This window comes from Microcebus murinus, chromosome 1 (assembly GCF_040939455.1).
Source record: "Microcebus murinus isolate Inina chromosome 1, M.murinus_Inina_mat1.0, whole genome shotgun sequence".
NCBI lineage: Eukaryota > Metazoa > Chordata > Mammalia > Primates > Cheirogaleidae > Microcebus > Microcebus murinus.
Genome location: NC_134104.1, coordinates 162,965,630 through 162,991,826, shown reverse-complemented (window position 1 = coordinate 162,991,826; position 26,197 = coordinate 162,965,630). Strand labels below are relative to the sequence as shown.

At 43.1% G+C, this 26,197-nt stretch overlaps 1 protein-coding gene across 7 annotated transcripts in view; it reads right to left on the bottom strand.

The window, feature by feature from the left end:
* ABHD6 (abhydrolase domain containing 6, acylglycerol lipase) overlaps positions 1 to 26,197 on the bottom strand; it is a 62,533-nt gene that overhangs the window by 6,329 nt on the left and 30,007 nt on the right. For 6 of the 7 annotated variants that reach the window (XM_012789334.3, XM_076009048.1, XM_012789339.3 and 3 more), the window contains exons 3-9: positions 22,319 to 22,462; positions 9,845 to 10,001; positions 8,425 to 8,538; positions 7,065 to 7,197; positions 2,722 to 2,879; positions 2,058 to 2,112; positions 1,768 to 1,868 (exon numbers count right to left, since the gene is read on the bottom strand). In XM_012789334.3, the coding sequence (XP_012644788.1) occupies positions 1,768 to 1,868; positions 2,058 to 2,112; positions 2,722 to 2,879; positions 7,065 to 7,197; positions 8,425 to 8,538; positions 9,845 to 10,001; positions 22,319 to 22,437 (837 nt within the window). In that variant the 5' untranslated portion in view covers positions 22,438 to 22,462. The remainder of the gene's footprint in view (positions 1 to 1,767; positions 1,869 to 2,057; positions 2,113 to 2,721; positions 2,880 to 7,064; positions 7,198 to 8,424; positions 8,539 to 9,844; positions 10,002 to 22,318; positions 22,463 to 26,197) is intronic. The other variant, XM_012789344.3, reaches the window with a different exon arrangement.

Below are 26,197 nucleotides of genomic sequence, written 5' to 3'. Positions count from 1 at the left end.
GCCGGGCGCGGTGGCTCACGCCTGTAATCCCAGCACTCTGGGAGGCCGAGGCGGGTGGATTGCTCAAGGTCAGGAGTTTGAAACCAGCCCGAGCAAGAGCGAGACCCCGTCTCTACTGAAAATAGAAAGAAATTAGCTGGAAAACTAAAAATATATAGAAAAAAGTTAGCCACGCAAGGTGACACATGCCTACAGTTCCAGCTATTTGGGAGGCTGAGGCAAGAGGATCGCTGGAGCCCAGGAGTTTGAGGTTGCTGTGAGCTAGGCTGACGCCATGGCACTCTAGCCCGGGCAACACAGTGGGACTCTGTCTCAACAAACAAACAAAACCAAGTGAAGTTGGAACATGGACTGTAGATTAGATAAAAGCACCGCGTTAAATTTCCAGAGTGCAATGTGGGATGTGGCCGTGCGAGAGAATGCTTTTGTAAGGAGTAAATGTGCGTGGTGGTCCCGGGGGGAGGGGCATGATGTAAACAACCTACTCCAAATGCTCCAAATATACATAGTTCTAGACATATAAATGAGAATGATAAAGCCAACATGGCAAGTGTTTTAAAGAATTGCTGATAACTAAGATGTGGTCCATACATACCATGGAACAACACTCTGCAGTGAAATGGAGCAGACCACTGACAAGTGCAACAGGGACGAGCCTCAAAAACATCACGCTTGGGCGAAAGGAGCCAGATGAAAAGGACTACATACTGTATGACACTGTTTACATGAAATTTCTAGAAAAGGCAAAACTATAGAAACAGAAAACAAATCAGTGGTTGTGTTGGGCTGAGGTGGGAGTGAAGACCAGCTGCAAAGGGCAGGAGGAAATGTTGGGGGTGCTAGAAGTTTCTGCAACCGGGTTGTGGTGACGACGCACCCTGGTGGATTTGGTGTCGACTGCACCTCGATAAACAGTTCAGAATTGATGGATGTAGGTGAAGGGTGCACAGGGGTACTCTGTACTCATCTTAAAAATTTTCTTTAAGTTTGAAATTATTTCAAAATAAAACATTTTTAAAAATAGAATGAGTAGATCTGTATGGGCTGATAGGAAATGACTTCCAAGATATACACGTCACATCTATTATTTCATATGTATATGAAGCCGGGTGCCAAACAATATAAGCAGCACGTTGAAAAGCTTACATAGGTATATAGACACAGTATATGTGTGCTTAGAATAGGAGTAGGCAAACAATGGATCGTTGCTTGTTTTTGTAAACAAAGGCTCACCAGAACACAGCCACGCCATTTGTTTGCACATTGTCTGTGGCTGCTTTTGCACTGCAAGGTCAGAGCTGAGCAGCTGTGACAGAGACTGGATCACAAAGCTGAAAATATGAACCTTCTGTCTGTTTACAGAAAACACTCGCCAAACTCCGGCTTAAAACATTTAAGAAACAGACACAAAACAATAAGAGATGCCTTCAAGGAAATGGGAGTTGGGATTTGGGATGTGAAAGAGACCAAGCTTTCATTATAAACCTTTTGGTCCTCTCTGAAGTTTTTTATACCATGCGACTATATGCCTTCGATAAAAATAAATTTAAAGAATGATTTTAAATTGCCTTTCATTTTAACAGACCAAATGTCACTCTCAACTCACAGAACTATGTCCCCTGCAAACTCTGGCACCCAACACAGGAGTGTCCACCTCTCCTGACAACAGAACTAGCGGGAGGCTCACTCCGCGATGCCCTCTGGCCCTTCCCCAAGGATGTTTATCCTCAAAGGCTGTGGTGACCGGCACAGGGACATGCTACCTACCTGGTCTTGTTTTCCCCAGATGATCTGCGTTGGGACCTTGATCTTGTCCATGTTCTGATGGAGAGAGTATCTGGACTTCTCATTGACGATTTCCAAAAACACTTAACAGAAAAGGAAAACAAAGTGAGTGTGGGCACCACCGTAGAGTCCAGGGACAGTCACCGAGTCCAGGCTACCACTGTCTTTCTTCAGGGGCCCAAGAAAACACTCGAAGTGTCAGAGATTTAACAAAGAGAAGCCAGCCAGCTATAAGGCTTCGCTTGTGACAAGCTTCAAGCTGGGCCACTTACGCTTTCGGTAGAAGTTGTTATGCGGGATGCGGACATCCACCAAGCCTTGCAGGATCTAGGGATAGAGAACCCAAAGTTAGAAGGCAGAGCAGGCTCATTTCCTTGGCCTCTCACAACTGTGGATCAGCGAAGGGGAATAAAGTCCAGCAACTAATTGCATTGTCAAGGCTTTCAGGGCCTGGTCCTCTGATCCCCATGATGTGTATATGAAGTAATTGGGAGTTAGGTTCCGAAGAGGCTTTTCTTTAAATTAGGAATGAACTAGGGTAACACCATGAAGCCAGAGGTCCCCTACATTATGTAGATACACCTGATATGGCCTGATAGCTGTTTTATCTTGAAAATTCTCTGCTTAGCTTAAGACACGAGCAGGATGAAATATCACATAATTATTCAGTATTAGCCAAATGCAGAACGAGGTCATTAGGCCCGCCTCCCCCACTGGACTGTGTCCACCCAGGACCTTCCTGTCTTACTGATTCGCCACTGTGCCCAGCACAGAGCCCGACACGTCCCAGGCCCTGTAGAGATGCCTGTAGAATGAGTGCACGGAAGAGGGAGAGGAGGAGTCCAGGAGCAGGTGAAGGAGGGACACATGAGGGAAGCTGGTACTCGCCCCTGAGCTTGGGGGAGGGCAGGTGTGTCGCTGCTGAGACCACATTACCTGCTGGGGCACCTTGAAGCGGACATACGAGCAGAGCTGGAGCATTTCACTCATCTCCTCTGGGGTGGACGGGATCAGGGGAATCTTCTCTACAGCAGCAGAGTCCCGCAGTTCTTTGAGCCGTTGCACAAACTGATTATCAGAAGAGTACTGCAGGCCTGTAGGATTCAAACCGAAATGGCTTGACACCACATCTACCTTCTTACCAACTCCCATTTTATGTAAGGAACTTCCAACAGCAGCTCAGAGCTGATATGTTTCAGGTTTCTTTCACAAGTAGATTTCCTTTTAACTGGTACTGTCTTCCTTGCTCAAAGTCAAAACCACACTTTGAGAAAGAAATGCTTGAAGATATTTCAGAGACTGGTTACTCACGCCGTGGTCCATGGACGGGCATACTGGAAGCCCACAAGAAACACAGGCGTTCAGCCGCTCCCTAAGCCTCTGGAATCAGAACTTGCATTTTCCCCAGCTGCCACGGGATTCGTATGTACCACAGAGCTTAAGAAGCATTAGTCTAGAAGACAGCTAGGCTGAGCACATCTGTGTTGTGAGGAAATATACAATGGCTAAAAACATAGGGCTGGAGTGACTGGCTTCTCCTGCCCTTGGCCTGGACCCCCTCAGTGCTCTCTTACTTGGGGTCAATGCACAAAACACAGGGAGACTGTGAGCCTTCCCCTGAGCTGCCCCCGACACAGCCTCCCTCCCCCAGGAGAGCACCAGGCAGCCGCTGAGGCTGGTTCTCTGTGAGATTGTGCATGACTTCCTATCACCCTGGAGCTTGACTTAAGAATCCACAGAAGTTGACACAATATAGGAGGGCAAAACTCATTTTCACTTCCAACACTGAGCAAATTTCTAGTTGTTTAACTTAGCCAAAGAGCTAGATATTAGAAAGAAAGGCAATGGCATCAATGATGTTGGTCATGCTGCAGAAATCCACGTTAAAAATTTATACCCAGCGACCCCTTTAAATCTAGCATAGGTATTGTATATGGATTTCACAATGCCATGGAGCAGATTACATTACTTATTTCATCTCTTTTTAAAAATAATCTTGGGCTAAATGTCACGTGGTGTCTTGGATTGGATCCTGCAACAGAGAAAAGACATTAGTGGAAAACCTATAAGAAATCCAAAGAAAGCCTGGCGCTTTGTTAATACTGTGTTTCCCCGAAAATAAGACAGGGTCTCATATTTATTTTTCCTCAAGAAGACACCCTAGGGCTTATTTTCAGGGGATGTGTTATGTTTTTTAAGTACGGTACAACCATCTACATTTATTCAAATATAGTGAAGTCATCTTCTTCTGGAACATCATCATAACTCTCCAAACCCCGAATTCCATCCTGAATGTCTTGCGACTCTATTTCCTTTAGAATCATTGGCCCCAATCTCTCATGTTGAGCAACAGAGCTCTCAGGGAACAGGTGAGAAGGGCTGCTCATCTTCTTTACCGCTCTGCAAGGAAATGCACGGGTTGTGCAGACACACTGCGTAGTCACGCCCATCACTAGGTCTTACTTTCAGGGTAGGGCTTCTATTGAGTAAATGCTTAGAAATCCTGCTAGGGCTTATTTTATGGGTGGGTCTTATTTTCAGGGAAACAAGGTAGTAATGTACGAATGTTGGTTTCTTGGTTATGACAAACTTACTGTAGTAATGTAAGCTGTTAACAATGAGGGAAACTGGATAAAGGGTAGGTGGGACTCTGTATTTATCTGCAACTTTTCTGTAAATTTAAAATTATTTCAAAATTTTTAAAAAGTTCATTAAGAAGTTTAGGTAGGGCTAATCCTAGCACTCTGGGACGCCCAAGGCGGGCGGATTGGTCAAGGTCAGGAGTTCGAAACCAGCCTGAGCAAGAGCGAGACTCGTCTCTACTATAAATAAAAAGGAAATTAATTGGCCAACTAATATACATAGAAAAAATTAGCCGGGCATGGTGGCGCATGCCTGTAGTCCCAGCTAGTCGGGAGGCTGAGGCAGGAGAATCACTTGAGCCCAGAAGTTTGAGGTTGCTGTGAGCTAGGCTGACACCACAGCACTCACTCTAGCCTGGTCAACAAAGTGAGACTCTGTCTCAAAAAAAAAAAAAAAAAAAAAAAAAGAAGTTTAGGTAGGACATAATCCTGAATTTATTTCTACTTTTTCATTTTCACATACAAACTTAATCTTAAATTTTCACTTGAAACTAGGTATAAAATTCTCTGAGCAAATGAACATACATTTATTTAAAGCCAGTTAGATTTGACTTCTCATATGTGATCTAAAATGTAGTAACTTTCCATATGGGCTGTTCCTTTAATTCTCAAACTGTATTATTAAAAGATAAAATGATTTCAAATGGGCTTATCTTCTACTTCAATGTCCTTAACAGATCTGAAAACTATTAACTTCCAGAGCAGCAGAAGGATTTTAAGGGTCAGTTTAGTTAAGTTTCAGTAAAAGACATAAGTGTGCACTCATGGCTAGGTTCTAGCTGAATCACATAAAGGAGGCAGTGGATATAAGTCATATAGAGGACATAGTAAGGCGAGCACAGTGGCTCACACCTGTAATCCTAGCACTCTGGGAGACCGAGGCTGGAGGATCGCTCGAGGTCAGGAGTGTGAGGTTGCTGTGAGCTAGGCTGTTGCTACGACACTCTAGCCTGGGTAACAGAGTGAGACTCTGTCTAAAAAAAAGTAAATAGGAAAGGACTCCCAAAAAAGCCACAGCTTGGGTTTTGGAGCCAGGCAGACTAGGATTTGTTCTTCTCCTGGCTCTGCACTAATGTCATTTCTTTGTGCCTCAATGTTCCCACCTATAAAATGGGCATAATATCTTGGTCTGGATGGTAATTACATATGTAAAAAGTCATCAAGATGCACATTTAAAATTTGGGCAATTTACTATGTGTAAATAACGCACTAACAAAGTACCAAGGAGAGAGGGAGGGAGAGAGAGAGAATTACAAAGAGAGAAAATAAGATTTTATCTATTACATATTATAAATCCAAGTTTGAAGACTTATGGAAGAAAAATGAATTTTAAAAATCCAACTTCAGGCCGGGTGCGATGGCTCATGCCTATAATCCTAGCAATCTGGGAGGCCGAGACTGGAGGTTAGGAGTTAGAGAGCAGACTGAGCAAGAGTGAGACCCTGTCGCTACTAAAAATAGAAAGAAATTAATTGACTGACTAAAAATATATAGAAAAAATTAGCCGGGCATGGTGGCGCATGCCTGTAGTCCCAGCTACTCTGGAGGCTGAGGCAGGAGGATTGCCTGATCCCAGGAGTTTGAGGTTGCTGTGAGCTAGGCTGATGCCACAGCACTCACTCTAGCCTGGGCAACTCTGACTCAAAAAAAAAAAAAAGAAACCAACTTCAGACTGTAATCTATAGAGACATGTTACAGCTCATGTTGACATGTACACATATAAGAATAAACTAAAGCTTGTCAATTTTTTTAAAGATCTTATTATAATGAATAAAGATCTGAGTTTTCAGCAAAAATGGGGAGGAGCATAATAATAGTATCTTTACCTCATAGGGTTTTTGCAAAAATTAAATCCATATAAAGAACTTAGCCTGGAAAAGCTCAATAAATGTTGAAGGTTAGGGCTAACATTATATTTCAAAGTGTTCATGTGCCGTAAAACACCATACACATTTTATTAATAATTGACTACAATTGTTCTACCTCTACAATTGTTCTACCTCACATTTTTGGTAGAACAAGTTTAGCTCTATATTTTCTTTTCTAAATTTTTTAATGAAACAGAGTCTCACTCTGTCACCCTGGGTAGAGTGCAGTGGTGTCATTATAGCTCACTGCAATGTAATCTCAAGCTCCTGGGCTCAAGCAGTCCTCCTGCCTCAGCCTCCCAAGCACCTGGGTTCTCACTCTTTTTCAGGCTGGTCTTGAACTCCTGAGCTCAAGTGGTCCTCCCCCCTCAGATTATCAGAAAGCTAGGATTATAGGCATGAGCCACCGCACCTGGTCAAATTTTTAATTTTTAAAAATCCTTTTTTTTTTTTTTTTTTTAGAGACAGGATCTCACTATGTTGCTCAGGCTGGACTCAAACTCAAGTGATCCTCCCACCTCAGCCTCCCAAGTACCTGAGGCCACGGGCAAACATCACCATGCCTGGCCCTGGCTCTATATTTTCAAAGTCCATCTGGCTATGATTATGATTATATGACTATTGTTTGGATAGAGTTATCAGTCAATACCGTATATCTCTAAAGTACATGTCAAAAAGATGATGCTAAAAAACATCCATAGCAGACAGTGGCCATTTGTTTCTTCAGTGATTCATCCTCACTGGGAGATGTTTTAATCTCAGAACTCACCAGCAGGGCACACGAGACATAGGCTGGAAACATCCGATGGGTAGTAAGCAGCGTACACCCCTGCTACGTGGCCACCCATGGAGGTGCCTACCAGGTGGAAGGGTTTTTTATTCAGCTTGAGGCATTCTACAAACTAGAAAAGGAAATGAGAAGCAGGCTTGGTTACACAGCTGTAGACAATGACAACAGTGATTACCGAGTAGAACCACCACCCTCCGCCCCCATACTTCCTATAGACAACCGAAAATGGCTATTGATAAAAGAGGGTCTGAAACTCTACTGGATCCACTACCAAGATAGGTCCGGTGGGGTGCATGTACTTCTCTTTACCTGGCATAAGTGATTGAGGGATCATTTATAAGTATAAAACCAACATGGATTTCCCTAAGTAATGAGTCAGCTAACTTCTCTATAAAGGCCCAGAGAGTAAATCCACGCTGCACTTGCTCATTTCTGCTGTCGTGGCGCAAAAGTAGCCAAAGACAATTTGTAGAGGAAGGAGCGTGGCTGTGTTCCAATAAAGCTTAGTTTACAAGAATAGGTGGCAGGATAGCCCGGGTGTGGTAGGTCAATGACTACGGCCCTAATTTAAAGCCCTTCTCATCCATCCAACCATCAATTCATATAACTATTCAACCATCCACCCATCTAATACAACCAATCATCTAATAGCCATGTAACCAACCATCCACCCACCTATCCACCCATCTAAAAGATATTTATTGACTATTTATTATGTATAACAAACTAGGATTTGTTGCTAAAGATACAGCTAAGAGCCAAAGAGATAAGGTTTTTGACCACATTAAAATACATAATTTAATGGGAGAAGCAGATATTAAATAAATATCCTCATCTGGGGAAAATAAAATCAACCTGAAACTTATGGGCTACTAAATTCTGAAATGACTTGTGCACCCCTATAACCTCGAAAGCCTGGCCGGAGGGGACCAGAGACAGATGCTAAAATAGGATAAAACACAAAAAGCACCTTCCCCAACTGGGCAGAGGGGCTACTATCATTATCATGCAGCTGGTAAGCAGGAAAATAGATCTCCAGAGAGGGAACTGGTTTTAAGGAATATTAAACTCCTTTTCAAAGAGTTGAGAAAATCCCCAGATTATATTTCTTCACAAACAACTGCAATAGGCTTAGAGCAGAACAGTCTGTAATAAGACCTGGCTTTCCATGCTGACCAAGGATATCACCGTGCTGCCATTTTGTTTGCAATCACTTGTAGACAGAATGTACTAGAGACTGGCCATGAGTCAGCATGGAACGCCTGCTCTCGAGTTAGGTGTGAAATGGTGGGTGGCCGAGACCCAGCCTGCAAAACCTTTGGTGGAGCCTCCTGCTTACCTGCCGTATCCTCTTGACTTGTCCATCTATGGACAGGTCATCTAGGGAGGAGCGAGTGGTGCCCTCGTGTCCTGGCATGTCCACGCAGACCAGGTGTAGGTTCTTTGGAAGGAACTGAGGACACAGAGATCCAGAGAGTCAGTATGTGGTGTGTAAAACATGTCTGCTCACCTTTCTGGGGAGGTCGTCCCCACTTACCAAGTGACCTGGATGGCATACCTGGGGATGGATGGGTCTGGACCACTCCATGTTTTACCTTACTAATGTGAGCAAGCATTGCCAGCAGCTCCATCAGGAGCAGAGGCCCCCAAAGACTAACACAGATGGAAAGGGGCTCAGAAGATGACTGGAAAGAAAGGAAAAACTCAGGGCAGCAGCCTTAAGTCTCTTGCTCTTTCTTGACACCAGCTGGCAGGTGCTACCTCCTTCTCCATCTGGCTGCTGATGGGGAACTGGAAGGGATTGTTCTGTCACCCAGAGCCCTGGACAGAAGGCAGAGCCAACAGGAGCAATGCCTTCCCCAAGAACCAGGTCTGATCACTCTGATTCTGGTTTTCATGGGGTTTTTTTTACATTAAGGTGTAATCTATGAGATAATTATCATCCTAAAATACCTTCTTCCATTTAGATATTTACCACTTTTAACCAAGAAACTGAGAAACACAAATTATTGACAAATACCTAGTTACAGGAAAGGGGCTTATGTTGGGGACAGGAAGTAAGGGCTTCATTAAGGCATGAAGATGACTCTCCTCATAGTGGAATTTGGAATAAGAACACAAGTAGCTAGAGGATGTGTGAGCCTTTTCCTGCTAGTGTAGATGATACTTGGGTCCCTCAGGTATGGTCTTATCTGAGGTGGAAGCCTGGGCTGCTTCCCTAACACTCCTGCCAACCCAGCCTTCCTCTGCCAGTCACCTTACCAAGCACAGCAGGTGCCACACCAAGCAAACCAAGACAAAGGGGAGGAGAAAGCTATTCTAGAAAGCTGTCAGATCAAGATCGCTTTGCTAAATGCCTAAGGAAAAGGAAAAGCAGTAGAAGGAGGGGGAAGGGGAAAAGGAAAAGAAGTAAAGAGAGGAGGAGGAGGGGAAGGAAGAGAAGAAACTGGAAATATGAAAGAACAAATGACATTTTAGAAGCCCCATCTTGGTCATCATGGCAGTTCTGAGATGAAGCTGTGTCAGAAACCTCCCCTCAGAAATATTCCTAAGGTAGAAAGATTTCTAAGGCATAGGTTTTATAAATAATATTCAACTCAATAAATTTTTTCTGACAAAAGAATTTGAACAGCATACTGCATTAGTTTTAAAATGACTTGAACCACAGCTCTGGGTTCCCCTTGCTTTCTGCCACTGCTAGGACACCATGTCCAAGTGGAAATCATTTTCTTCTAAGAGAGAAGAATCTAGAACTGCACCTTGACCACACTGAGCCACATGTCCTTGTGTGCAGAGAATCCGTGAAGCATGAGGATGGAGGGCTTGTGCCCAGGCCTGCCCCGGGAGGAGTAACAGAACTGATAGTCTTCATGCTGAACATAGCGGACCTGCATGCCCAGTGTCCTCCGCCAGTACCTAGGGGGGAAACAAAGGCAAAACAAAAGCAGCAAGCTCGGGATAAGTGACTTGGAGAGGGGTACATGCCCTCTCTGAAAGTCTTAATTAGTGGTAAGATAAACACATCTCCCAGCCCTTGTCCTCCATGAGTCTCTGGGGTCCACCAGAGCTTTACCCTTGAGGAGCACTAAGCCAAATCATTACAGAAAGCTCATGAAATGAACTATTTTGGGAAGTATTTTACTAATGATTCAAGGAAGGGGTGTTTTCTTAAGACCATGCCACACATAATAACCTCGTTAGTATATATTTCTGAGACTTTGAGAGTGACAACTTATTTCTTGAGAACCATCTGCAACAGTCATCTGGCTTGATTCCTCACAATATATGGCAGCTGGCTGAAAGCTCAGCTTCTGTTGGTTACATAAGACTTGGCAGTGCTGGAGTTTGGCCCCAAATCAATTTCAATATGAAATTACCATCTAAACAAATTGAACTCTATGCATGAAGAATCTCTCCAAGAGGAAAGATAATTAATTCAATCAGTGATTCATTTTGTAATACACCATAGCCAAGTCTTGCAAAAGCAAATACCCTAACCTCACTGGTCTTAACCTTGTGTGTAAAATAAAGAGATGGGGAAACAAAAAAATACATATTCATATTTACTTGCATCTGCATAAGAAAAGTGTGGGGCATACGGAAGATACTATCAAGATGAGTGTCTGGAGTGGAGGTGGGAATGGAGTGAGGAGGAGGTAAACAGGGAACTGCGGTGGGAGGGAGACTTTCACTGCATTCCTTTTGATATGCTTTCAATGACTGCATTGCCTATTCAAACATTTAAAACATAATACAATAAAACTGGATAGCTTTAAAGCTCTTCTCATGACAAAGCAAGCATATTTCAAAGTTCTAAGCCATGGCACTGTGACATGAGTTTGTTAATCCATTCATATTCCAGCTCATTTGTTTATCGACTGCTATGGCTTGAATGTCTCCTCCAAAACTCACGTTGAAATTTCATTGCATTTGTGAGGTTCCACCTCTTAATACAATACTTCTTGAATCAAGAGGATAGTTACGAGGTGACCAGACCATGATGGCTCCACCCTCATGAATGGATTAATGCCATTATTACAGAAATGGGTTCTTGATAAAAGTGAGTCTGGCCCCCTCTTGCCCTTCCTTGATGTCAAAGTCTCTCGACTTTCCACCTTCTGACATGAGATGACAAAGCACGAAGGCCGTTCCCAGACATCAGTGCCATGCTCTTGGACTTCACAGCCTCCAGAACTGTGAGTCAAATAAATTTCTTCTTTCTTTCTTTTTTTTGGATGGAATTTAACAAATGATCAAATAAATTTCTTTACAAATTACCCAGCATGTGGCATTATGTTATAGCAACACAAAACAGACTAAAACACTGACTATATGGATCTTGAACCTCAATATCCTCGTATATAATATGGGGAAATGCTCCATTCCACTGAGGACATGGCAAAGATTAAATGAGACAATCCACTGGGCCCAGTGTGCCTCATACCTGTAATCCTAGCACTCTGAGGGTCAAGGTGGGAGGATCACTTGAGCTCAGGAGTTCAAAAGCAGCCTGAGCAAGAGTGAGACCTGTCTCTACTAAAAATAGAAAAATTAGCTGGGTATGGTGGCATGCACCTCATCTCTACAAAAGAGAAAAATTAGCTGCCAGTGGTGGCATGTGCCTGTAGTCCCAGCTACTTAGGAGACTGAGGCAGGAGGCTGGGGCAGGAGAATTGCTTGAGCCCAAGAGTTTGAGGTTGTAGTGAGCTAGGATAATGTTACTGCACTCTATCTGGGGTGACAGAACAAGACTTTGTCTCAAAAAAAAAAAGACAATCCATGCACAAAGTTTTGCTCAACACCTAGCACATGGTAAGTATTCAATAAATGGTAGTTATTAGTATTATATAAAAATGATTCTGTTCTTCCAAATACATTACTTGCCAAAATTCAATGGAAAAATTAGGGGAAATATTTGCAACAAATATGTCAGCCACAGATTAATATCCTTAATATATAAAAAGCTTACACACCACTAAAATCCCACCTTGACACTGGGTAAAATAAATGAAAAGGTAACTCAGAGCAGATTCTAGGTAATAAACATAAATAACACATTCAGGTTCACTAATAATTAAAGAGATGAATATCACAACAAAATATACCCTTTTAAATTAGAAAAGTGTTTTTTTTTTTTTTTTTTACAGATGGGGATCTCACTATGTTGCTCAGGCTGATCTCAAACTCCTGGCCTTAAGTGATCCTCCTGCCTTTGACCTCCCAAAGTGCTAGGATTACAGGTGTGAGCCACCGTGCCTGGCCCAGAAAAGTGGTTTTTTGTAAGCCAGTTATAATTGTTCAATCTTTCTAGAAAGCAGTCAAACATAAAGCATCAGGAATCTATAAAACCTCATGTCCTTTGACTCAGTAATTACACTTTCAAGAGTGATCTGTCCCAAAGAAGTAAACAGAAAAATATTTTTAAAATAAAAATAAGTTTAAGGATGTCTAAGACAGCATTATTTAAATGAGAGAAAAAAAAATCAGTACTATCCTTAGTGTCCGTAAGTAGAAAATGTATGACATAAATTACAATATAGCTAGGCAATGTGATATTTTGCAATTACTTAAAATGGAGTTTTCAAAGGATATTCAAAAAGATAGAAAACTATTTACAACATGATGTTAAGTGAAAAAAACAGGACTCAATTTGTTTGTACTATCGATCCCAATTCTGTTGAAAAATTAAGTATATACACATAAAGGTAGAGAAAAAGAGGCAGCTAGAGCAAAAGAGGCATTGAAGAAATGCTTTGAGGGGGGTTATGAATAATATATATTTTCTTTGTGTTACCTTTTTATAATCTTCAAATTCTCTACAAGCTCACACAAAGTCCAGCGAGAGCTCAAGGGAGAAGGGGAAGGATCTTGTGCACAAGGTGAGACTTGAGCAGGCTACCGAACACTCCGCTCATGTTAGCTGGAAGCAATGGAAAAGGTGTGCCAAGGTAGAAGCAGCAGAGGCAGGCGCAGAGGGGACAGCCCCGCACGGCTTGGCTCAGCAGGAAGGGAGACAGGCTGGACAGCAGACAGGGCACCAGGGCCAGGAATCAAGGGCTCCTCCATTACCAGGAGGGGCTCTTCTGGTAACACTCAGTGTTTTTCATTTAACTGGCACATCTACTGGAAGACTGTACCTGGGCTCCAGAAACAAGGAGCTGGAGAACTAATATTCTCAATATTTTCAGATGATCCCTCAATGACAGCATAGGAAGAAGACTCTAAGCTACTAGGCAAGCTAAAAAATTCCGAAAGACCAATGGACCGGGGGTGGGGAGAGGGGGGACAACTTCTTTGGTTAAATGATACTAGAGAGTAAACTACCTCTGATTCACAAAGATAGAGATTAGAAATAGCCGCAACCTTACAGAAAAGAAACAAAGAATTGGGATGAACAAATGTCTCAGGAGCACGATCTTTTCCATCTCAGTACAAGAGCCAAATTGCGCCTGCTTGAGACACAGAAGTCACTGAAGCCCCCCAGTACTGACCTAAATAGAAAAGCCCCAAAAGGAACCTCCCCAAGGTCCCTCTTTGATAAAGGCTCCGGAGTCCAGACCCCTCATTCTAGAAGTCTCCCCTTCTCTAGTTAACAGAAACCTCTAAAGAAAAGTACTTATAGAGTGCTTATTTTTTATTGTGGTAAAATAGACATAAAATTTACCATTTTAACCATTTTAAATACACAATTCAGTGGCATTAGTGCATTCACAATGTTGTTCAACTATCACTACTATCCATTTCTGGAACTTTTTCACCATCTCAAATAGAAACTCTGTACCCATTAAACAGTAACTCCTCATTCTCCCCTCCCCCCAGCCTCTGGAAACGAACTTTCTGCCTCTCTGAGTTTGTCTATTCTAGATACTATGTGCCAGGCCTGGTGGCTCATGCCTATAATCCTAGCACTCTGAGAGGCCAAGGAGGGGAGATCACTTGACCTCAGGAGTTAAAGACCAGAAAAAAAATTAGCTAAGTGTGGCGAACACCTGTAGACCCAGGTACTCGGGAGGCTGAGGCAGGAGGATCGCCTGAGCCCAGGAGTTTGAGGTTGCTGTGAGCTATGATGACGCCACGGTACTCTAGCCAGACACCATGTATAAGTGGAATCATACGATATTTATCCTTCTGTGTTGCTTCTTCCATTTAACATAATGTTCTCAAGGTTTATCTATGTTGTAGCACACATTAAACTGTCATTCTTTTTTAAGGCTACATAATATTCTATTGTATGTATATATTATATTTTGTTTATCCATTCATCTGTTGATGAACATTTGAGCTGCTTCTCTCTTAGCTATTGTGAATAATGCTGCTGTCACCATCGGGAAACAAGCACTGCTTGAGGCCTTGTTGTCAATTCTTTGGAGTACGTACCCAGAAGTGGGATTGCTGGGTCGTAATATGGCAGCTCTATGTTGAACCTTCTGAGGGACAGACTTGTCCACGGCAGTTGTGCTGCTTTACATTCCCGCCAGCAATGCACAGGGGTTCCAATTCCTCCACATCCTTGCCAATATTTATTTTCCATTTTTTAATGTTATAGATATTTTACCACAACAAAAAGAAAGAAGCCCATATCCATTAGCACTTACTCTCTGTTCTTCCCTTCCCGCAGCTCCTGGCAACCTCTTGTCCACTTTCTGTCTCTATGGATTTGCCTATTCTGGACATTTCCTATAAATGGGATCACACGATGTGGTGGCCTTTTATCTGCTTCCTTTACTTAGCATAATGTTCTCAAGGTTCATTCATGTTATAGCATGTATCAGTACTTCATTCTTTTTTAAAATATTTTAAAGGCTAAATAATATCCCATTGCCACATTTTGTTAATCCATCTATCTGTTGATGGGCATTTGGGCTGTCTCTACTTCTTGGCTGTTATGAATAATGCCGCTTATGAACATTCACAAACAAGTTTTTGAGTGTACATGTGTTTTCAGGTCTCCTGGGTAAACACTAGAGTGCAACTGCTGGGTCATGTTGCAACTCCACTTTTCACCGGTTGAGGAACTGCCAAACTGTTTTCCAAAGCAGCTGCACCATTTCTCTTTGCCACCAGCAGTATATGAGAGTCTAATTTCTCTATATTATTATGTTTCAAAGAAACTTTTCATTAAAGTGTAAGCCATACAGAAAAGTGTATAAACTACACGCTTATAGCCCAAAGAATGTGCACAGAGTCGATGAACCCATGTGTGTGCACCCAGATCAGGATCTAGAATGTGACCAGCAGCCCAGATACCACTCACGTCCCTTCCCTTCTGTCTCCCCAGAAGTTTTGTCTGTTTGGGAACTTTATCATACATTAAGAATTTATTTGTGCCTGGCTCCTTCAGCTCAATATTGTTTATGAAGATCACTTTGTTGTAGAATGCAGCACTAGTTCTTTCCCTTTTGTAGTTGCATAATATTCCATTGTATGAATAACTGCATGAGTATACTTCAATTTATTTATCTAATACAGTAGACACTAGGGTGTTTCCAGTTTGGGGATATTATGAATGAAGCTGCCATGGAACACTCTTGTATTAATACATGTCTTTTGATCAACATTTGTAAACATTTCTGTTTGGTGGAATTAGTGGGTCATATTGCCAGTTTTCCAAAGTGAATGAACCACTTCACATTCTTTTTTTTTTTTTTTTTTTTTTTTTATTTTTATTTTTATTTTTTTTGAGACAGAGTCTCGCTTTGTTGCCCAGGCTAGAGTGAGTGCCGTGGCGTCAGCCTAGCTCACAGCAACCTCAAACTCCTGGGCTCCAGTGATCCTTCTGCCTCAGCCTCCCGGGTAGCTGGGACTACAGGCATGCGCCACCATGCCCGGCTAATTTTTTTATATATATATTAGTTGGCCAATTAATTTCTTTCTATTTATAGTAGAGACGGGGTCTCGCTCTTGCTCAGGCTGGTTTTGAACTCCTGACCTTGAGCAATCCGCCCGCCTCGGCCTCCCAAGAGCTAGGATTACAGGCGTGAGCCACAGCGCCCGGCCCACTTCACATTCTTATCAGCAATATACCACATTCTAGTTCTCTACATCTCCAGCAGGTTGAATGGTATCCCCCCAAAATTCAGGTCCACTTGGAACCTGTGAATGTGACCTTATTTGGAAATAGGATCTTTGCAGATGTAATCAAATTAAGTTGAGGTAACACTGAATTAAATCCAACATGACTGGTGGCCTTTGAAAAACAGGAAATTAGGTCACAGAAGCACACAGAGAGAACACAATGTATGAAACCACGGCCGAGGCCGGGACGCTGCGCCTGCAAGTCAAGGCCGCCAGGGACCGCCAGCCCTCCCGCCAGCCTCCGCGGGCTCTCTCGGAACCTCCAAAAGGAGCCAACACTGCCGATACCTTGATTTCAGATTTCTGGCCTCCAGAACTATAAGAGAACAAACTTCTGTGGTTTTAAGCCCCCCAGTTCATGGTAATTTGTTATAGCACCACAGGAAACTAATACAACATCTTGTCAACACTTGGAATTACCAGTCGGCCTCTTTCATTTTAGCCATTCTGGTGCACATAAAATGGCACCTCATTGTGGTTTTACTTTTTTTTTTTTTTTTTTTTTTTTTTATATTTATTTACTCTTAGAAAATCATTGTCCCAGCATATGGTTTTACTTTTAATGGCCCTTATGACAAATGAAATTGAACACCATTTCACATGTCATACGTTTATTCACTGTTTGGACATCCTCCGCTGTGAAGTGTCTGAGTTTTTGTCCATTTTAAAAATTGAGTTGTCTGTTCTTTTTTATTGACTTGTAGGAGTTCTTTATATATTCTGGATATAAGATTTATAGGTTTATATTTGCAAATATATTTGCTCATTCTCTGGCTTGCCTCTTTATATTCTAAATAGTATTTTTGATTAACAAAATATCTTCATTTAATGTGGTCCAACTAAACTGAATAATTTGTTTTCCTTTATGGCTAGTTTTTGTTTCATGTTTCTGAAATCTCTGCTATCCTTAAGTCAAGAAAATGTTCTGTTCTCTTCTACAAGCTTCATTGCTTCACTTCTGACAGTGAGAGCTACAGTCTGCCTGGGTTTGATTTTTGTACATGGTATGAAGTTGTAGATGGCACTGTATTCATTTTCAATTGCTGTGTTACAAATGACCACAAACTTGGCAGCTTAACACCACCACTGATTGTTACCTTACAGTCCTGTAGGTCAGATGTGAGCTCAGCTGGGTTCTTGCCTCAAGGTAGTACAAGTTTGCAATCAAGGTGTCAGCCAGCTGGCTCTTATCTGGAGGCTTTGGAAAAGATTCCATTTGTAAACTTATTCAGGTTGTTGGCAGAATTCAGTTCATTGTGGTTCTAAGACTGAGGTCCCTGTTTCCTAGCTGGCTGTCAGCTGGGGGCTCTCTCCTACCTAGAAACCCCATGGATTCCTCTCCAGCTAAGCACAATCATGAGAAGGCTATGTCATCACAGCCACAGGTCTTGGGGATTAGCCAGGGACATCTCTGCGAGGCCATTTTAGTAATTCTGCCTAACAAAGGGGTCAAAATGAAGCTTTTTCCAGATGGATATCTGGTGAACCCAGCTCCCTTTCCCCGATGCAGAGCTGTGCTGACTTTGCCTTAAAACAAGAGACTATGTCTGTGAGTTTCTATCACTAGACTCTCCCGCTCCACAGGTCCAATTGTCCTTGTCTGCACTAATTTCAGGCTGACTTGATTTACCGTAACTGTAACTTCATATAGTCTTTTTTTTTTTTTTTTTTTGAGATAGGCTCTCACTCTGTCACCTGAGCTAGAGTGCAGGGGCACAATCATAGTTCACTGTAACCTCAAACTTTTGGGCTCAAGCGATCCTCCTGCTTCAGCCTCCTGAGAAGCTGGGACTACAGGCACGTGCCACCATGCCCAGCTAAGTTTTTATTTTATTTTTTTAGTTTTGGTAGGTGAGGTCTTGCTATATTGCCCAGGCTGGTCTCAAGCAATCCTCCCCCGTCCCCAAAGTGCTAGGATGATAGGCATGAGCCACCACACCTGGCCTATAATTAGTCTTGATACCTGGCAGTGTAAATAATCCAGCTTTATTCTCCTTCAAGATTGTCTTGCTTAACTGGCGCTTTGCTTTTCCTTCTAAACTTAAGCATCAGCGTATTAAATTATGTACAAAAGAAAAACCTATTGGGATTTCAAATGGGTATATACTGAATCTATAGATCACTGTTAGGAAATTCAACATCTCTACAATAGTAAGTCTTCCAAACTGCAAATATAGTCTATCCTTCCACTAATTTAGTTTTTAAAATTTCTCTCATGAACACTTTGTCATTTTCTGTGTAGATGTCCTCCACATTGCTCTTTTGATTTAATCTTAGGTATTCCATTTGTTGATACTACAGTAAATGGTATCATTAACATTTTTTTCTTTTTTTTTTTTTTCGAGACAGAGTCTCAGTCTGTTGTCAGGGCTAGAGTGAGTGCCGTGGCGTAAGCCTTGCTTACAGCAACCTCAAACTCCTGGGCTCAGGTGATCCTCCTGCCTCAGCCTCTCGAGTAGCTGGGACTACAGGCATGCACCACCATGCCCAGCTAATTTTTTCTATATATTTTTAGTTGTCCAGCTAATTTCTTTCTATCTTTTTAGTAGAGACGGAGTCTTGCTCTTGCTCAGGCTGGTCTTGAACTCCTGAGCTCAAGTGATCCTTCCGTCTCAGCCTCCCAGAGTACTAGGATTACAGGCGTGAGCCACTGCGCCCGGCCAACATTTTTTCTTTTCTTTTTTCAATGTTTGTCTACACTGGACTTGAACTCGTAGGCTTAAGCGATCCTCCTGCCTTAGCCTCCCAAGTAGCTAGAACAACAGGCATGCACCACCATGCCTAGCTTAATTTTTTAATTTTCTACTTGTTTGTTGCTGGTATATAGGAATACAACTGACTTTTGTTTACTAATCTTATATTCAGCAATCTTGCTGAATTCACTTATTAATTCTAATAAATATATAGATTCTTTCAGCCTTTTTATGTAGATAGTCATGTCATCTGCAAACAATGTCAGTTTCATTTCTTCTCTTCCAATTCTCCCTCTTTTTTCTCTCTTATATTTATATAAGTGAATTGCCTGGTATGTTTCTTATCTTGATTTCACAATTGAGTTTCTTTGGGAAAACAAAACTCAGAAAATCTGTCTTTTCCATCCTGTAACAGCCTTGAAGCTCCAACACAGTGAGAGCCCTGCAGCGATCACAGCCCACATCGCTGTGGGTGCAGGCTGGCCACGCTTCAGGGACACTTAGACCAGAGACAAAGAGAGCTGCTCTGAAGACTGGCTGTGGCCTGCTGGGGACACCGGCTCCTGCTCCCTGAGGAGCTGAGGGCTCGCAGAGGGAACTCCAGGAGCACGCACCGCATGATAATTTCACCACGCAGCACGGCAGCGGCGGGGCATGCCAGGCTGCCTCTACTGCCCGCTGTTCCTGTCTGTGCAGCAATCCTGAAAATTAACCAGGCCCACCCAGGGTCAAGGCGACCCCACTGGCAACCTAGCAAAGGAAAGCCTTTGGAGGAACGGCTGAGGCAAGGGATATAAATGACTTGTGGTGAAGCTGCTCGGCCTGTGGCAACCACTGTGTAAATGTCACTGGCACCAAGGCAACGTGGAGGAGACAGACTGTGCGTTTCCGTGGGGCAGAGGAAGCTACTCACAGGCTTTCTGACCGCTCTCTGCAATGGCACCAGGGTTCCATTGCTGTGACCATATTCCCTCATGTCACAGTGTCACCTGGCATAAACTGGAAGGTTTTCTAGGATTTTCATCCTCCCCAACCAGCTGGGTTTTATTCTTGGCCAGTGTGCCTGAGTTCACAAAATAAAGATCACCGTGTTTGTCTTTCAGCCACAGCTCAGAGCTGGGTGACAGGCATGGGCGGGCTTTAAGATCACATGCATCTGCGCCACCAATTAATGAGGGACTGAACCTCTGATCTGTGCGGCCTCTCTGTTTTTGGGGTTTTTTTGTGGTATCTATTAGTTAATAAAGTGAATTATCTGCTATGCAGCATTATTCACAATGGCCAAAACACAGAAGCACCCCAAGTGTCCATCAACAGATAAACAGATAGACAAAGTGTGATGCCACCGCACAATGGAATGTTATTCAACCATAACAATAAATGATGTACTGACACATGCTAAACATGGATAAACCCTGAAAACATTATACTGAGTGAAAGAAACCAGACACAAAGGTTACATACTGTATGACTCCATTTATATGAAATGTCCATAACAGGCAAATCCAAAGAGATAGAAAGGAGATTGATTAGAGGCTGCCAAGACATGAGGGAGGAAGAAACTGAGAGTGACTGCTACCCCAGGGGGGTTCCTCTGAGGAGACAAAGATGTTCAGAAATCAGATAGTAGTTGCACAACCCTGTGAATATATTAAAACCACTGAATGGTATAATTTAAAACGGTGAATTTTAACTAAATAAAAAAGTGAATTACTTGCCATGAGCTTATTTTTCTCTTAAAAAGCCAAATATCAAAATTGCTCTAACACCCTGACTCTGAGAGTCTCCCCTGGACAACCCCAGGAGCGCAGGTTGGGGGCCTTGCGCAGAGGCGGCTCTCCATGATGTGGGCGGGACCAGCTTTGCATAGTCCCACCTCCTCGCGCAGCCACAGCCAGTTACGGCCGGCTCTCCATGATGTGGGCGGGACCAGCTTTGCATAGTCCCACCTCCTCGCGCAGCCGCAGCCACGGTTACGGGCAGTCTCAGTGAGTTGCATTTGCGGCTTCAATCTGACTTAGTTAATAACAATGGCATTTGTGTGTGGAGGTCCGTGATGCCTCAGCAGGCCCACAAGGAAGGCACACAACTCTGCCCTCTCCATGTCAGGGCCACCCAGGAGCCGTGGCCCCAAATGACAAGAACCCCTGCCACCAGCACCGCAAGGGCAATGGCGTGTAAGTGGCTGCAGTCTCGGCTGTGTCAGTGCAGAAGGCGGGTGGGTCCTGGTGACCCTAAAGGGTCACACACACTCAACAACAGAGAGCAGGAGCGAAGGCGAAAAGCTCCCTAGCATTCCATTAGCTTATTTTCAAGGATCGGAGCCTGGCAGAAAATCCCACATGCTAGTGAAACAAAACGGAGCTAGAGAGGAGGGCAGATAAAGGGCACCACAGCCTCCCTGCACTCTTCTCTCTGGGTGCGGAAGTGAGTTCTGACTCCTGGAAGTCCCAGTTAAATCTCAATGGGCTTGTGTACGGCACCGAGAGCGCCCGGGCCAATTCCAGCATTCTAGTCACCAGGGGAGCATACCGCGGGAGCAGGAGGGGTGGTTTCATTTGATAAATGGACAGTGGCATGAAAAGTCAGTGAAGCACATCCTGAGAAAGTCACTTGCTGTTCAACTGTTAACTTTCTGATTCCATCAAGGAGAAAAGGTCTGCTCAGGGCTGCTACATCTGCTAGGCCTTTCTTATACTTTGTAAGGAAGAGAAAGCAGACTTAGAGCCTTTGGTAGGCAACGGTATCTAGGCTAGAATTCAGTAAGATTGTTTAATGCCATTGTGTTTATTTTTACTTTTAAAAGTTAATTTACTATTTATGGCAAGTATGGCAAGCTTTCCACTTAAGGTTGTGGTATTTATATCACATTTTAGATAAATTGATTTAAGGTCTTAAAAAAGGTGACTCCCTCTAAAGGAAACACAGAAGAAAAGGAAGGTGGTACGTAGACAGGGCACAAATCATAAAAGTGGTACAAGAATGATGTATTTTGGAAACTTCTTTTTCTTTTTGCCACTTTACTAATGAATACTTCTAGAACAACTCTAAAAGCATTCTGTCCTACATATGCCATCTCAATGGCCCTGTTCTTTCTAATTCATTTTTTAGTAACATCACTGCACCTCTCAGGACATCACAGGGTCAGAATCCAATGACCAAGAAAGTCCCGAAGGAGTTCCCACAAACATGCACAACCCTTACTTGAAGACAGAGTCAGTGACCTTGGGAGTGTGGGTGGGCGAAGATGCTGTCAGGAACCTGAAAGAACTTACCTGGTGATAAACTACCACCAATTCCTCAAGAACATGCTCAAAATTCAAAAGAGGATAAGTGTCTTTTAACTTTTCTGTATGTTTGAAATATTCTACGATAAAATGTTGAACGATAACAACAAAAGGGACAAACAGAGAAGATGGCAAGATTATGCTAATCTTGCAAATGTCAACTACAAAATTAGCTTACCAGTAATAGATTCTTATCAGTGCAGAAGGCCACAGGAGAAACGAGGCCACAAATGCCAGGATTGGGATGGCCAGTGTCCCGCCCGCAATCACAAACATGTTAACCACGTCAAGATCCATTCTGCTCTTTAAGGCTGGCTGGCACCTGCCGGGACAGGAATGCAATAGTATTGAAACTCTGTGTTAAAAGGTGAAAAAGCTAAGGGGACAAGAAAAGTGAAGGCCCAAGAATGAGGATAAAGATCAAGAGGAAACCAAAGCAGGTAAGTGTTTTAAAAAACTAAACAGACATGACAACTAAATGTAATGAGGAATCCTTCAGGACACCCTGTATTTAAACAAACAAACAAAACAAAGCTATAAAGAACATTGCTTGCACAAATGAAGAAATCTGAGTAAGGACTGGGTATTAGGTGTCAGATAATTGGACTATATCAGTGACAAAATTCTTGAGTGGCATGATGAAATTGTGGTTATGTATGTGCGTAGGACAATGTCCTTCTTAGGAGATGCCTGCTAAAGTTTCTAGGCGTAAACTATAATGGTATCTGCTACTCACTTTTAAAGCTTCAGAAGAGAAAAAGTGATGTGTGGATTCATGTGGGGAGGGGGAGAGAGAAATAAAGCAAATATGGTAAAATGGTAACCACTGGGGATCCAAGTGAAGGTTATATGGTGTTATCCTTTCAACTTTTCTATAGCTGTGCAATTTTTAAAAATAAACAGTTAGGGAGGATAGAAAACCTTAAAGAAATAAATGAAAAAATATACATATAGACATGAATGCTTATATACATACAGAACATCATTGGAGGGGTATACAAGAAACTGGTAAGGGGTTTCATCTAATGTAGAGAACTAGATAGCTAGGTACCAGGGATAGACAGATTTCACATTTTAAAATCTTTTAAGTTATTTATCATGTAAATGTATAACCTATTCAAAAATAAATAATACACAACAACAAGTTGGTGGGCGGTGGATAAACCAAAAAAGTCGCTTTCAGGTCACTTTTTGATGTCTTCCTAACGACTTAAAAGACATGTCTGAGGGCAGCATGTGAGCTCCGTGAGGGCAGGGGCTGGTGTCCCCGCACAGCACGAGGGCCTGACACATAACAGGTGCTCTGGAAACCCTGGCTGAATCTGAAGCCCCACCTGTCCTGTCTGATGAGCTCACTGTACGGTTCATTCTAGCACAGATGAAAAATATTTCAAGGCCCATCCTCCTCCTCTCTGATACGAACAACAACTGCCAAGACCTGTATGCCCGTGTGGCCTGAGTCCCAGCCACCTGTGCTCAGCATGCAGGATTCACCAAACATAAAATAGATTTCTCCAAAGAAAAAGCATTAACATCTAACAAATCATGGCTCTCCTTATGTTTCCTGAGAACTGGAGAGATCTCTCCCATATGACCCTATTAACTGACACATAATTCAATTTTAAAACAAATTAATGACAGCACAGCATGACCTCATAACCATGAAGCACAAGGGTCAGCAAACCTTTTCTGTAAAGGGCCAGATGACACTCACTTTAGCGCTGTGGGCCGCAGCCTCGGTCCCGACTGCTCAGGCTGTCGCAGTGGCAGCACGGCCACAAACAGCACGTGATCCATGCGAGCTCCAGCAAGACTCTGCGGAAACAGCTGGAGGCCCAGCTGGCCTGCAGGCTGGGATGCCGATCCTGTCGGACAGGCAAGGTGGGTGATCCACCTCCTGCTTTATAGATTGAGGAGACTGCAGCTCAGAGAAGTAATTTTTTTTTGACACAGGGTCTTACTCTGTCACTCACACTAGAGTGCAGGGGTGTCATCATAGCTCACTACAGCCTCAAACTCCTGGGCTCAAGTGACCCTCCTGCCTCAGCCTCCCAAGTGGCTGGGACTATAGGCATGTGCCACCACAGCCAGCTAATCTGTCCATTTTTTGTAAAAACGGGGACTTAACTCTTGCTTAGGCTGGTCTCAAACTCCTGGCCTCAAGCAATCCTCCTGCCTTGGGCTCCCAGAGTGCTAGGATTATAGGCGTGAGCCACCACGGCCAGCCAAAGTTAAGTAACTTGCTCAAGGTCACCCCGCTGGTAGAGTCATGATTACAAAACAGGTTTCTGACTTGGACCCAAACCCTTTGCACCAAGCCCTAGCTTGTCTAATATTTTTCAAACAGCCTTCCTCAATCTTTGTAACCTCTTTGCTGTTAGGTACCTACACTCATCATCCCTAATTTCTCCATGAAGATGTGAGCTTCCCATCTCTCTAAGAGGTTTGGCCAAACAAGCCCCTCTCACTCTGTAGGGGGAGATAGATGCATAGGTAGGAGATGGATAGGTGGGTCAAATGGTTCTTTTCAGTTACACATACACACACTCTATCTGGTACAATCCTGAGTCTACAGTGATGAAAGCTGCACTGCCTTTGTTTCTGAATCAACTGCCCTCTCAGTTTCTTAGTCACGGTAAGCAATTTTCCCAGCACCCATAAATCATTGGCCTGTTTCTCCTTCCAGAACCAGAGCTCCTTGAGGGTAGGGACAATCACGTATGTTCTTTTTCAGTGCCTAGTATAGCATAGGATGCAAATAAGGTACAAAGAAATTAATGAAAAGCAAAGTTACAAAATGGGCTCAATCCTGTTTAATTTCTTTTAGGGACAATCATTCCCAATGACACTGTAAGAGATCTAACATTTTCTCTCTTTCAGTAATTCCAAACCTCCCTGGAGAAGTCACCTATTTAATGCTGGGTACAATTTACCCTGCTAAAAGCCTTCACCATCAAGGGGTAAGCAAATTAATCACAGAGTGAAGGGGATTTTTATGAATCTGATTGAACATCATGGATCATGAATGAGTTGATGAAAAATGGGAACTGTCAGCTTCAAGAAGACTTAAAAACTGCTCAGGGGCAGGATGCAGTGGCTCATGCCTGTAGCACTTTGCTACAGGAGGCCGAGGCAAGAGGATCACTTGAGGTCAGAAGTTTGAGACCAGCCTAAGCAAGAACAAGACCTCGTCTCTACAAAAAAATTGAAAGATTAGCCGGGCATGGTGGCGCATGCCCATGTAATCCCAAATACTCGGGAGGCTGAGGCAGGAGGACTGCTTGAGCCCAGGAGTTTGAGGTTGCTGTGAGCTAGGCTGATACCACTATATTCCAGCCCGGGTGACACAATGAGACCCTGTGAGCAAAAAGAAAGAAAGAAAAAAGGAATAATCTGATAGAGACAGCGGCAAGGATGAATCTCAAAAACAGACATGAAAGAATATTGCTCTATGATACCTTTTTCCTATGGCACTGGTTCTTAAAACAAACAAACAAAACTGCTGAGAGCCACTGTGAATTCTGATTCCTAAGTGGCAGAAAACTAATCACATGATGTTCCTTTGGACTGGGAATTAGAACACTTGTTATACATATCACAGCCCCCGGCTCTGGAGACAGCAGCCCTGAAGTGCAAGTGCGATCATAAAATAGCCCTCCGTGCTTTGCTCGTGCCTGCCATGATGCCACGGCCAGTTTCAGGGAAGGTGCCAGGGCATGTTACAGAGAACCCTGCCCACATTCCCCGACAAGCTCAAATAAACCCAGGTCCTCCTTGGAGAAACTTCAATGCTTTCTGAGTTTTCTATACAGATAAAGAACAGACAATTATTCCCATCTGGGCGATGTCCTTCATTTCACAATGGCCTTGCCTCAGCTTTCCTTTAAAAAGGCAGCTCCCTTGCCCTGCTGTTTGTTTATAGAATACTCTACATACCCAGGGGGAGGCTAGAGACAGAAAAAAACTGAAGCCTTATGAACCAGGAACCACCAATGACCAAAAATCAGAAAATCAATTAAGGGGTATAATGTGGGTTTCCCAAAGTATATGGCCCACA